Genomic DNA, 13,726 nt, shown 5'->3' with positions numbered 1-13,726 from the left:
ATTCTTGTAATAGAAGTGTAGGGAGATAAATGTGAAGCCACTGAATATGTGACCTAAAAGCCAGATCTGAAGCAATGGCCTAATGATCTTTAAATCCAACGGAGATTATACCTGTTGGTATCCCTAGCAGTATATCAAGAGTCATGCCACAAGTAAGAATTTTGGTCTTTCAGACCACTTCCATAATGTTCAAATGGTTTTGAGATTTTTCTTTTCAAAAGTAAATTAATTTTTGTTTGTTTATTTTTTTAGCCAACACAGACTGTGATGCCTGGTCAGGTAATGCGCGTTACAACCGGTGCTCCAATTCCATGTGGTGCTGATGCAGTGGTGCAAGTGGAAGATACAGAGCTCATCAGGGAATCAGATGATGTGAGTCGCAAGTTAAAACTCAAAATAAATCATGATAGAATCCTATAAATATGAATGACAGTCCTACAGAAAAACTCTACTGTTATCTCAGAAGTCTGAGGATTTTTCACATCGGTTCCTAGTGGTAATTCTACTCACTTTTTCAGGCTGCAATAACAGTACCACAGACTTACCTGTCCTGACATTGTCTTTTCATCACAGTTGTTCAATGCTGACACCAAAGTATTTGGGAGCATGATTAAGTGAAAGGCAAATGCCTCCTGAAGATCCATAACTGCAGTCCAATTTGAGTGCCTAGTGTATTCACATTTTAAAATACAGAGTAGTGGCAATCAGGTATTGTATTTCCTTCATTTCTACCGAGTTCACATTTAGCAGTAGAGCAATCTTCTTTATGTTTCAGGATTATCCTGAAACTTAGTAAGATGAGGACTTTAAAAGTTCTCTTAAACTCAACAAGTAAGAAGGGGAAAAGTTTTCTTAGAACACATAACGATCCCAGGATAATATGTTGAAATATTGCAGTGCAGCATTACCGCTGTCATAATTAAAGCTGAATATGATTTTCTGAGAAAAAGTGAGCTGGTGTAAGTGCTGCAAAATCCATGGGATGATTAATTTGAACTATGCTATGAAGATGGTTCTCTATTATCAGACTTGGTCTCCTTTCAGCAGAGGTGAATTTGGTGAATTTTGGAGGACGTCTTATGCATGTACCTTACAATAAATGTATTTATGTTTAGAAAAGGGGTTTTATTATGTAACAGGGGAAATAAGTGCCCCCAAAATTTTTTAAACCTTAACTAAATCTTAAAGACCTCTGTGCTCTTTTAAAATGAGAAAGTTAATGAATTTAAGACCTCTGTAAACCAGGAAATGGATAACGTGGATGTTTTCCCGGAACATAGTCTTAACTCAGTTTAATTTGAACAGATTTTCCAGCATACCTATAAATCATATTAGCACTCTACCTTACAGATGCTGCAAAATACTACAGGAAAAATTATGAGTACTGTAGTACTAATTCTGTACGCACAGTTGTCTTAACAAAGTAAAATGTGGTTTTTGATTAAGCACAGGAGCTCTCTGTAGCAATTGTATCCCAAACAGTCCACTTTAGACTTCCTAAATATTGTTCTCTCTTCCTTTGTGTTCAGACAATTCCTTCTGAATCATTACCTTCACTTACCCAGCTGTGATTTCAGGACACCATCATCATGTTTGCCATCATCTGACAGATTTTAAGGCAAGAAGATATGTCTTTTATTGACACAACTTCCAAGTTCGGTTTTGGAATGAAGTGGGTGCATGGTTCTCTGCTCAAATCAGCTTTTACACCTCTGCTGCTGTTCCAACAAGCTGTTCCTCTTCACCATAGCTCCGTGCTCGCATTCCAATTGCAGCTGGGGTGTAAGCAAATGAATTTTAGCGTTCGAAGAGGATGAAGACAGCAAAAACTGAAACATACTCTCATGATCCTTTCTCATGCCTTATTACTATAAATACATAGATTTTTACATCTGATGAAGTCAGCAAGCTGTCTAGGCTGGGCTTCTTCCTAAGAGAATTTATTGAGTCAGTCGTGCCTCGAGGTTACAGATGTGTATGTGTAGATGATACCTTCCAATGAAATACACCATTGCCTTCACTGCTTTTTTAGTCATTCCATTAGCCTTACCGAACAAGTTTTCTTTGGCCATTGCCCACCTAATGATGACAGGACTATCACATTGCAGAGCAACATACATGATAAACTGTTATTTTCTCTGGATGACTATCTTCCTGGATTCCACTTTTTCTGTGCATGTTTTCTGCATGTGAGGACAGATTATTTGGCTATATGCTTAAACTTCGACTTTCTTGGCAAACAATCAGGCGCCTTCAGCTTCCTTTTCCTGCCTCTAAGTGTGAGGTAGGACTCTTCAGTTTGTACTGGTCCTTGAATATGCCACTCTGCTAGTCCTTTACATAAATAATTATTATAGTTTAATTAATACAATACTTTTCTCTGCTTTCTCATGTCTGGGTGACTACATATTTAAAGAATTTTTTTCTTTTTAGTGTTAAGAACTTCTTCAGGGCTGGGATTTAACTGAAATGAAATCTTTAACGTCTGAAAAATGTTCTTCGGAAAAGACAGAGAGTACTTTTAAAAGGAGCTCCTTGACCTCTAGTTGTGGTAGCAGTACTTAAATACTGTAGCAAGCATTCCCCAAATGACTGCAGGAATCACAAGCCTGAAAGGAATTATATCAATCCAGCAAGAAGAAAAACTCATCAGCTTGCCAAATGCACAGTCACTGAGAAACTGATCCTTGCAAAACCATGTCTACAGCCCTTTCATTTTGAGTTTTTGTGTCACCCTGTAGGAAAAGGAAGCCAATGTGATCAGCCAAAACAAGAGTTAGATCCTACATCAAGACCAAGCTGCAGTATATCAGTATGGATGCTGTTAATGACCATCAGAGTAAACCACTCAGACATCATTCAAAATATATTAATACACAGCAAGAAGAATGCTATGTTTTACACACCCAATGGAAGATGTCAGCATAATGCCATACCTCCCTGAAAGCCCTGCCTCTAGCCACTTTGAATTATCTTGTATTCCTAAAATGTTCTGGGTTATCCATCAGTTCCATAAATAACAATCTCCACACATCGTCCTGTTGTCCACAGTCACAATTTCCATAGTGTTTTTTCAAACCTGGGATTAGTAAATTCACCAAAAGGCTTTTCTTTTCTTGTTTCCCCTAATCCAGGAGTCCTAACAGGACCTTTTCTGTTACTCAATGTATCATTGGCACTTCTCTTGATTCCCTAGAAACTTCCTAGATATCTTTATACGTTATCAAAAATAAGGAAAATTCAAATCTTCATGAGTGACCAATCACCTCCAGAGCATCATAGAAGTAAAATAATTCTTATACTAACTGTTGCCATAGATTTTCATCACAAGCCTAAAGTGTCTTTTACTGGTTCAGATGGTGATTAGGGACATAAAAAGACATTCTAGGCACCAGCACATCCATTTGTCAGTAGCAGACAAAACAGTCTCTTTTCTTGTACTAGAGGAGCAGGGATAAAAGAAAGAGAATTTGAATTTACAGCATATTTTGAAAATACTGTGATAAAGTAAAAAATTAACTCTGATGGTTTTATTCTTCATTTCCTGGTTTTCAGGGGTTTAAATATATCCATTTGCACACTAGGTAAACAGAATCATAAATGTAGCAACACATTCATTATCTTTATCTCTGGGGCCTTTAGCTTAAAGCATTTAGTTTGAACTGAGAAATAGCAGTCTATATCACCTCTAAGAAAAGAGGTGAGTCTCAGTGTCCTATACAATATTATCATCCTGTAAAAATTCCAAATGACAATTACTTGCCTTGTTTGTTTTGTAACATTTGCCAGATTTAGAACTTTGAAGTACTTAAAGTGTGAAGTACTACCTAGTAACGTAAACCCAAAATCTGTTTCACTCTAAGTGTAGATTTAGTGCAACTGACAGGCTGGCACTATCTCAAAGCTGACATAATACATAATATGACATAATACATATGTCATCAATTCACTTGCAGGGCATGTGCCATTTATTGAATGAATCACCAAAACACTGACATTCTGAAGAAGTAAACACAAATATTAAAATAGGCATCAGACTTTTTTGGCCACTGTCTCTTCTTCACAATGAATAAGAGTGATGAATAAGCCTCCTTCTGATTTGTACAAAGCTCTCAAGTAGGAGTTTCCACTACATCTACAAGAAAATCCTGAAACAGAGCGTGTAGCTTCTTCCCATGGATGTAGTGGCATATTGTCTGTCAGATATTTTGTGATATGCCATCTTTGGAATTGTTTGAGCAGGTCAAATTGACTGAGAGTAGTAGAGAAAATCCACTTGGTATACCAGGTCAACAGACAATGATATAGAAACACGGGGATCATAAAAAAAAGAAGGTAAAACTATGTTATACTGTGTCCAGGGAGACTTTATAGCAGCCTTCCAATGCTTAAAAGGGGCCTACAGGAAAGATGGGAAGGGGTTGTTTATCAAGGACTGTAGTGATAGGAGGGATAATGGATTTAAGCTGAAAGAGGGGAGATTTAGATTAGGCTTTAGGAAGGAAGATTTTACTGTGAGGGCGCTGAAGCACTGGCACAGGTTGCCCAGAGAATTCATGGATGCCCCATCCCTGGAGGTGCTCAAGGCCAGGTTGGATGAGGCTTTGAGAAACCTGGTCTAGTGGAAGGTGTCCCTGCTCATGGCAGGAGGCATGGAACTGGATGGGCTTTAAGGCTCCTTCCAACCTGAACCATTCTATGATTCTGTGTATTCAGTGCTGGTCCTTCCCTGGTGAGCTCATCAATGAGAGACTGTCTTATAAAGCTGTTCAGTTTTAGCACACATTGCATTACAATCTTGGCTCACAGATCAAGAGGACAATGACAGTGTTTAAACCATAAGATCTCAGTGTAATGAGTGCTGTAAGCTGTGTAGACTTGTGAGAAATTAAAATGAATAATCTTTTTTGAATAGCCCAACTGACCATATTTGATCTTCTTGGTTTTATAGGGCACTGAAGAACTAGAAGTTCGAATCTTGGTGCAGGCTCGACCAGGCCAAGATATCAGGTCTGTAAACAGCCTACTTTATAAACAGTAAAATATCTCTATAAGAAATAGAATGGTTGGTGATTCTTATAGTCATTGTTTGACCTTAAGTAGTACTGACATTTTGACAATCTGACTAATGAGCACCCCTGAACACTCTCTACCTGGAGCAAGACCAATCAAGGAAAGATACTTTTAATCTCATTCTGGTTTTCTTTTGTTTTTTTCTCTGTGTTATGATTTTCAGACCTATAGGACATGACATTAAAAGAGGTGAATGTGTGCTCGCTAAAGGAACCCACATGGGTCCATCCGAGATTGGTCTCTTAGCAACTGTTGGAGTAACCGAAGTAGAAGTTAACAAGTTTCCAGTGGTTGCAGTCATGTCAACAGGGAATGAGGTAAGAAAATTATGTTTAAAGGGAAGGTGTGAATTACTATATCTGCTTCGGGACAGGTATTGTGTTTTAGATAGTGACTTCCACGCTATTCCCAAGTAGACTTACTTTTTGAGCTGCAACTCATGCTGACTTGAAGTATTAACATTTTTTTTAACATTTTTGATTGAAGTGATCAACTTGGAATCAAGTTGCTTGCTTGTGTTTTCTCCCCCGAGGGCTCTCTCACAAGTCTGACATACTGCCTTTGCCAAAATTTTGGTAATGTATGCAACCGTGTGCCAGCTGCTTTCCTCCTGCCAGCAAGGGGAGGACCTGTGGGGTAGTTGGGGCTGTAATTCGTGTTGCCAGTCATGACTGTAAGAGTAATTTCTTTTGAGCAGCACTTCTCTGTAGCTATAGTGGAAATGGCAGATAACCTGTCTTTGAACACCGAATAGAACCATCATATGCCTTGCTGGAGTATTGTGCCTTAATATTTTGTTTTATTAGTAGCACATATTGCAATCCAGGCAGTCTCCTGTCAGTAGAACTCCAGACCAGCTTCCTAATTGCTTTGCCTTAATTACATCAGAAAAAACAAGTTCAAGTTTACCTAATTTACTAGTTTTACATATGTTGTGTGTTGACCCTGGCCAGCAACTAAGCACCCACCTAGCTGTTCACTCATTCCCTCTCGCAGTGGGACAGAGGGAGAATAGGAAGAGCAAAAGCAAAAGAACTTGTAGGTTGAGATAAAGTCTGTTTGAAGTTTAAAGACAGCATGAAGTTTGATGTATAATTATGACTGTCTTTTGAAACAAACTTTCTGAAGTCTCGGCACAAACATAAACCAAATAGGTATCTTCTCAAACCGCTTGGGTATGTGGAACTTCAGAGGATTTTTACAACTTTTAATATGTTGAATTGTGCCCTTACAACTTCCATAAACCCCGTGGTTATTCTGTGACCACTGGGCACTGTGTGTGGCTGAGGCCAGCCTTGCTGGGACAGAATCTTGCCAGATTTCAAAACGTAGACAGGGTCTGTTGTGCAGGAAACATACCAGTAACCAAAGAGCAAATCTAAAGAGCTGCAAGGATTACAGGCGGTGTTTTTCTGCATAATGTCTTCTGTGTGACTGAATGTCCTTGCATGTCATTAAATGGTCCTTTACTGACATGGGCACTCTCTTTTGTATCATGTGTTAAAAAGATCCTGCACAGTGGCTTTCTTAATCATTCTGTAGAAATCTTTACAGAAACAGAGCTACTCGCCAAAACACCAAAACTTAGCCATGCTCCACTTTTGATTATTCTTTCCTTACTACCTAACACTATGGCTGTAATTTTGACAGATACATTATTCTTATTGTTACATATATATGTTTTGTAGTTTTAACTTTCAAAATATGCAACACACATAAGGCAATTGCTGTGATGCTTTCTTGAGAGAAAGCTTTTCATGCAAAACAGTAAATAATATAAGAACCAAGCTTTAAGCTTCTGTCTATTATTGCAATACAGATTGTTGTATTTTAAAAACCTCTTTATTGGTAAGTAGGCGGTTAACTTCAAAATTTCTTTTAATACCTTTAAATCTGGTTAACAACATCAATGAGGTTCCCTTAAAGTCATTTAAATAGAAGCAATAACTCAGAAACCTGAAGTTTATGGTTTGATTTCTAGTGTTTGAGAGTAATAGGTACTTATAACGAGAAAGAAGTTTTTGCAGACACGAACCAATAGAAACAAACTAAGCAACATGGAGGATTGGACTAAACAAGCACATTACGTATGTTCACTAAATTCGCTAAATCATTTTAAAGATGTATTTTGATAGGTGTCTTAAGAATATCCTGTCCAGTCTGAAGAAGAAATTTCTGTTCTGTAAAGGCACAGTATTGCAAGGAGACTGACTGAGAGTGTTTCTGGTTTTGTAGCTACTGAATCCTGAAGATGACCTCTTGCCAGGAAAGATTCGGGACAGTAATCGTTCGACCCTCCTAGCTACAATCCAAGAACATGGCTATCCAACAATCAACTTGGGAATTGTGGGAGATAAGTAAGTACCACATGTTAGTAAAGATGTCACCTCATATTCATGTGATGCACTGTATGTCATCCATGGAAAGAAGAAATACCAGAGAAAATGTCACTCACTGCAAGTGTCACAGTGTTGTGACAGGGCACATCTTGGAGAAAATATTTTACCCTTTTCATTAGAGAAATAAATAAGTCTGTTCTAATATTAAAAGGAATCATTTGATAAAATTTTTATTGGATGATGTTTATCTTGTTTTGCCTTCTGTTTGCTGAAACATTTATTACTGCTGCAAATTTAATTTATTCCTACAGTATCATCACAAGCACCATATTTAATACTTGTAAGATGAGATAATTCTACAGAAACTATACTTTTTTCTGACTCAGTAAAGGGAGGAGGAAAGTTTCTCTCAGAGTTTATCTTCTATACCAAAATTAATTTAGAGTGTAAAATTTTGTCAAATCCTGAGTAACTGTCTTTTGGGGAAGGTCCCGCTGCTCAACATATTGCTCAACATTTCAAGACATATGTCAAAGAATTTTAAAGAATAAAAAAAAAAATCTCTTTATTGGTCTCTCTACTTTGATTGCCACAGAGTAGTACTCTGTGATCAGTCTTTCCGTTCATCTGACGGTGATTGCTCCTTGTTTCCCGGTGGTAGGGAAGTCATATGTCTCCCTGAGAGCTCTTGGATAAGTGATTGAAGTGTTAAGTCTTTTGTCCTTTGCAAAACTGCGCAATGTCTGTCATCCATGGTTTGAGTTTCTCAGTATAATGTATTTCCTCAGTTTTTTGAGCCCCAAATGCTTTGAATAGGCTTTCATGTTTCTCATTTTGAGTATCAAACCAACTGTCAGGATTGGTTTGACAGGGAGTTATTCAGATTCACCTTCACCTGTTTGAGAAAAAGGGTATTCCTTGTAGATAGGTAACAGTGAGGCCAGATCATAAGGAAGAAAGAAAAGGGGGGGAAGGAGGAAATAGTGAATTTTAGCACTGCAGGGTTTACAGTATGTAAACCCTTACGAATGGTGGCTCGGGGAAGTGCAGTTCTATTTAAAGTATTCATACAGGGAGTGTGACGGAAACCACAGCAGTTTTTGTTATCTTTGGGAAAGCAAATGGCTCTGGATACTCTCACTGCATCCAGGCTTCCTTTTTTACTTCTCTGGCCTGGCAAAATTCCATTGCTGTTCCAAATAGCAGTAAATATCAAAAACCTTCTGCTCGTGAGTGCTTCCAGTTTCAGATTTCCAACAAACAGATATGGTGTCCTAAATGTTCTGGATCTCTAGAGTGTTTTCTATATTATAAGGACCTTTTTATACTTTAAAGCACAGGTAGTGAAGTTCTCAAATAAAACTATGATATCCAGAGCTCAGGTTCTAGATGTATGTATCTGAGAAAAAAGAAAACAGCCACAAAAAGGTTAATTACAATCAGCTCTTGAGAGTCATCCCGGCATAAAAGAAAGGTTGGCAGGGTTTTTCTCCAACAAAATGTTGCAGGTGGAACTTTTTGGCTCCTACACCACTGGAAGTTACTGCTATTCTCATCAACATTATTGCCAATACCAACTTACATACTGTCATTAACATTAGGTTACTCGGGTGAAAAAGATACTTTTACCTGAACATCTTTCTGGTACCTCCTCTGGCAAAATAGGGACATAAATCTTGCTTGTTCTTTATTGCCTTCTTGTCCTAACCAAATACGTATAGTCTCAAATTTGTTGTAAAGTCAGCATCGTCAAATGGAGAGTTTAACTTAAGGTCACTGTGCAAAACTGTAGCTATGTACTCCATTGCCTTAAGGAATTTTTTCTGTAACCTCTTAGGCATGGAATGTCTGTGAAGATAATTAATCCTGAAAGCTCTCAGTAATAAATAGCAAACAGTTTCAGTGAGATTTAAAGCCCAGGAGAGTTTGTTACTTTTCTACATTTTACTTTTCTGTATGTTTTACAAGTAGGTTTTGTGATGCTTTTTCACTTGTTGGATGCTAGCTGAAAACCAGACAGCAAACATATATATCAGTGAAAGGCAGGCAAGTGTCTGCAGCTTTGCTTTCACTTTTGAGAGAGATAGATGCTTTTGAATCCTCCCTATTAAAATGTTCTCTATGTCTTGAGATAGTATTACCCTGGCAAAGGTATTAAGAGTTCTTTTTAAACTTCCAGTTCCGTGCTCAGGAGTCATTTCTGTAGAGGCAGTTACTTCAGCTCAGAATAGAAATAATGAGCCTCCAATTGTGGAGTGATTTTGTACTCTGTGGAAAATTTTGAAAGAATAATTTGGTATTGTTGACTTAGACAAGAATCCTCCCCACCTGATATCCAGTCTTCTGTCGTTCTTCTCACACTCACATGCCCAATGCCATTTGCAACAAAATGCATCTGCAGTTCTGTTTCAGTCAAAAGGAAAATCTGAATGTGTAAATTAGTTTGATAATAAGTATGGTATTATTATCACTACATAATACAGCTAAGAATGTTGCCCATTTGGGTATTTCAGTATGTATCTTTCAGACTAACTTGACTGATTTGATGGGAGTACTATGGCACTCGAACAAATGCAAGAGTCATATCAGAGAGACCTTATGGGGGGTACAGTTCTGACATTTTAGTTATTGTGTTTATAGAAAAGATGATCAAGCCTTCAGTGTCTGTTATATGGTTTACTGGAGTTAAACCATAGATTATGTATGTTTGTGTGTGCTCATGGATACGTGCAGCTTAGTTTGTATGTATAATATCTATCTAGATAGTGAAAAAGATAAAGATTTGATATGCCTGTAGTACATACAGATGTCGTAAAATACTGGCAAACAATACTTTTCAGAAGGGAAAATTAAAAATTTCTTGTTTTTTTTCTTTGGAGATATCACTGTAATGTATTTCTTCCTCTCACATTTCACATTTTGGGCTTATATCCTTTTTTACTATTTATTCTTGTTTATACATTTTACGTTGAGTATATTTTACTGCATTTTACCGGGAATGTCTCCTACTGTAAACCATAAGCACTGACTGGAGTTTGAGAGAGCAGCTAATAGAGGGCACAGCTGAGTGTTACTACTGCTATAACAGGTCGAGTTTTTTAACAAGCATGGAAATTCAGTCAGTCATAGGTACAGACCAAATATGCAGGCGTGAAAATTGTTTTAGAGTAGTATCTGTGAAGACAGACTTAGAGGTAAGTATTCCTATGTTTTGTTTCAGTATATGAATCACTGAGTTGTTTTGGTAGCAAAATAGCTTGTCCAGCTGCTTCAAAGCCCAGGACTGTGATACATGTAAAGGCGTTCCAACAGAGAATGTGAAAGGATGGGTAAGCACATGGAATGTCTGTGGATGGCTACAGAGTAATTAGGAGCACTTTAAAAATACCTTTGCTTAGTAATCATATCTGAAGTTACATTTTGAACTGGCCACTCAGCCTGTATTTGTATTTTCAATTGAAACCAATATTTCTTTTTGGAGCATTTTAACAATTTCTACAGTTGTCATTGTTTATTTCTGTTCTCATAAACTGTATATAGGACTCGATACTCAAAATTAAAACCAGCAAGTCCAAACCATGTAGATAAAATCTATAGTTAAAATTCTAGAAGCAAACAATAGAACAATCCTGAAAAAAATCAGTATAGCTGAAGTTATGACTGGCTAGAAGCCAAGATTTTCTCTATTTGTGTTCTCAGCACGTAAAAACCAAGCTGTTTGAAAAGCACACGTCTCTGGGTAGAAATTGAAGATACCGCATTCCCAGAACTACTCCAAACACAAGAAATAAAATGCAAAACCAAAAAAGGAAGAACCTTTCTGATCTTGTGCTTACTGTTGTGTCTTACATCTTTTGACTGAATCACAGACTCACTTGCTAACTAATTGCAAAAACAACTGACCAGTTAAAACTGGTATTGCAATTTACTTTTAAGTGTTGTGTCATGTAACAAGACCATGTTAAAAAGGCTTTTAATTTGATTTCCTTTGCTTATAGTCTACAAAATTATTTGGTTCTTTGGAAAAACAAGAGTTATATCTCTGATCTAATCTGTAGAAGTCTCTTAGATTAATTATCAGGATGTTTTGTGTCTGATGATTTCATTTGTGTTGTTCTTTGTATCCATTATTTATTTAAAGCTGTGAAGTAGCCCTCACAAAATTTGCTGTAGTATGGAACTCTGTTCTAGAAAGCCATTTTCCATTTTATCAATTTTCCTTCTATGAGAAGGAAACTCTCCTATTAACCTTGCTAAAGAGTTGTGATCCCTTATGTAGTGAATTCAATTTCCCCTGGTTTTAGCTTTGTTTATGTGAGTGCATTTTCCCCTCCTCTGCATTCTTTTCACTACTTTTCAATTCCCTTATCATTTTGTTCAGAGAGACATGTAACATTAGCTGCTTCCAGCTGCATTTTCGTTTATGAGCCTGTGATTTCACAGTGGAGAAAGGAAGAATCTCACCCTCCTTGGAAGAAAAATTTAGGAAATTCACATTACATGCTCATTTGCTTTTAAAAAAGATTGGAATAGTTATAAAATCAGCAGCATGAGAACTTTTATACATTAGAAGTTATTAGTCTCTCATTTATATACCTCCCTTTTATGATATATTGTTTGACATAGAGCTTCTAAGTGACAAGTAAACCCATTAAAAATCACCCTTGCTATTGTGACAGCAATATTCGATAATATCCCTACAATAAGGCTTTGGTCCTTCTATATTTTGGAAGGGATACTGAAATCTCATTCAGTTATTTAGTCTGCTTGAATTTTACATTTGCTGTCCAAAAAGAGTTTTAAAACTTTGTATTTGTGTGGATTGCTTGTAATTATTGGTATTATAATTCAGACTGAAAATCTGGAGTGAAGAGAGGTGAGCACGGAAACTGCTCTAACTCCAAAATTTCTCATCCAGTATCTACTTGACATGTATCATATGAATTAAAATATGAATTACAGGCAGAATGCAGTTGCAGAATGCCAGCCTCTCCCTGCACCAATTTAATATCCAACTTGGGTACAATCAAATATACTGTGAATAGGAACTGTAATAGTAGTAGTACCATTTCATAAATGACTGCAAGAAAAGACTTGTTAGAGAAAAGGCGTTAAATCAAATGTCACAGTATTAGTTTTTGCTGAAGGAATTTCAGTTCTAGATCTGCTCAGAGAATGATGGTGTAATAAAGGGTGATCATAGTCCTAACGAATCCAGGGACACGGGCTGACAGTTTTAAGGTGATTCAGATATGGAGGTCCTCTCTTTCATTGTGCCATGTCAAGAAGAATATTCTCCTTTTGAAACAGACCTGTTTAATATCTGTCACAACACTTGTTAATCATTAGGGCAAACTTCAGATAAGTTGTCATATGTGACAAGGCATCTCATCTAATGCACATACTCAGAAAACACAAAGAAACATCTGAGTCAAAACAGAGGTGAAAAAGAGAACTAATGAAATGGGGCAGTGCAAATCTCAGGGGATATTCTGTACCGGTAGAAAACTACATAGTGTGACAGGTAATAAAATTTCATGCTGTAGAGGTGACAGGTGCAAAGCTAATGCATAACAGCGTGTTCAATTGCTCCTCAATGCAAGCATGGAATTCTTCCTGAATTAGCATTTATAGAATCACAGCCCAGTTGTAGAACATGACACCAAACAGCAGAAAATAAAGTGGACAGAATACTCTGAAAATCCCCCATATTTGAAAACAGAGGGAATCTGTAACTGTATTTGTTGGAGGGGAAAAAAAAAACTACTGTAGTCTAAGTTGAGGCATAAGAACGTTTTTAAAAAGTAGTTGGAGATTTACGTTCTGTTTACAAGAGAACTTCAGCCTCTAGGAGCCAAAGTATCATTCACTTAAATGATTTTCAGCCTCCTTAATATCTCGATCATATATAGGAATTAGGGTTCCCAAGTCACTGAGAACTATTTGAGAATTGAAATTTTACTCTTACCACCCTAGAAGAGAATAATTAAAACTAATAAAGGCAGTAGATACAGAAAGATCAAAGAAGTGGCAAATGTTGAAGATGGGTGGCTGTGTTAGGAATCCGTTAGAAAACCTGTTGTTAGAATACCATTAATACAGCCAAGCATGAATTTATGTAGTCGTATATAGAACTAAAGAATGTAAGTAATATAGACAAGATGGAGTATTATATCCTGAGAAGTAAAGATTTAACAGAAGAGAATCACAGCAAGGAATCTGCTAAATGCAAGTTCTAGGGTATGTGTATAGAGCTAAGTTTTCTGTAAAATTAGGTTATTTTTTAACATACCGTTGTACTTGCAGGACAAGAA

At 37.0% G+C, this 13,726-nt stretch overlaps 1 protein-coding gene across 24 annotated transcripts in view; it reads left to right on the top strand.

Moving 5' to 3' along the window:
* The window catches only part of GPHN (gephyrin), a 289,546-nt gene that overhangs the window by 253,438 nt on the left and 22,382 nt on the right, over positions 1 to 13,726 (top strand). For all 24 annotated transcript variants that reach the window (XM_054067590.1, XM_054067585.1, XM_054067588.1 and 21 more), the window contains 4 exons: positions 253 to 372; positions 4,952 to 5,010; positions 5,237 to 5,390; positions 7,309 to 7,430. In XM_054067590.1, coding sequence (XP_053923565.1) covers positions 253 to 372; positions 4,952 to 5,010; positions 5,237 to 5,390; positions 7,309 to 7,430 — 455 coding nt within the window. The remainder of the gene's footprint in view (positions 1 to 252; positions 373 to 4,951; positions 5,011 to 5,236; positions 5,391 to 7,308; positions 7,431 to 13,726) is intronic.

The sequence above is a fragment of the Cuculus canorus genome, chromosome 5 (assembly GCF_017976375.1).
Source record: "Cuculus canorus isolate bCucCan1 chromosome 5, bCucCan1.pri, whole genome shotgun sequence".
NCBI classification, from domain to species: Eukaryota; Metazoa; Chordata; class Aves; order Cuculiformes; family Cuculidae; genus Cuculus; species Cuculus canorus.
This window is presented reverse-complemented; position numbering and strand designations above follow the sequence as displayed.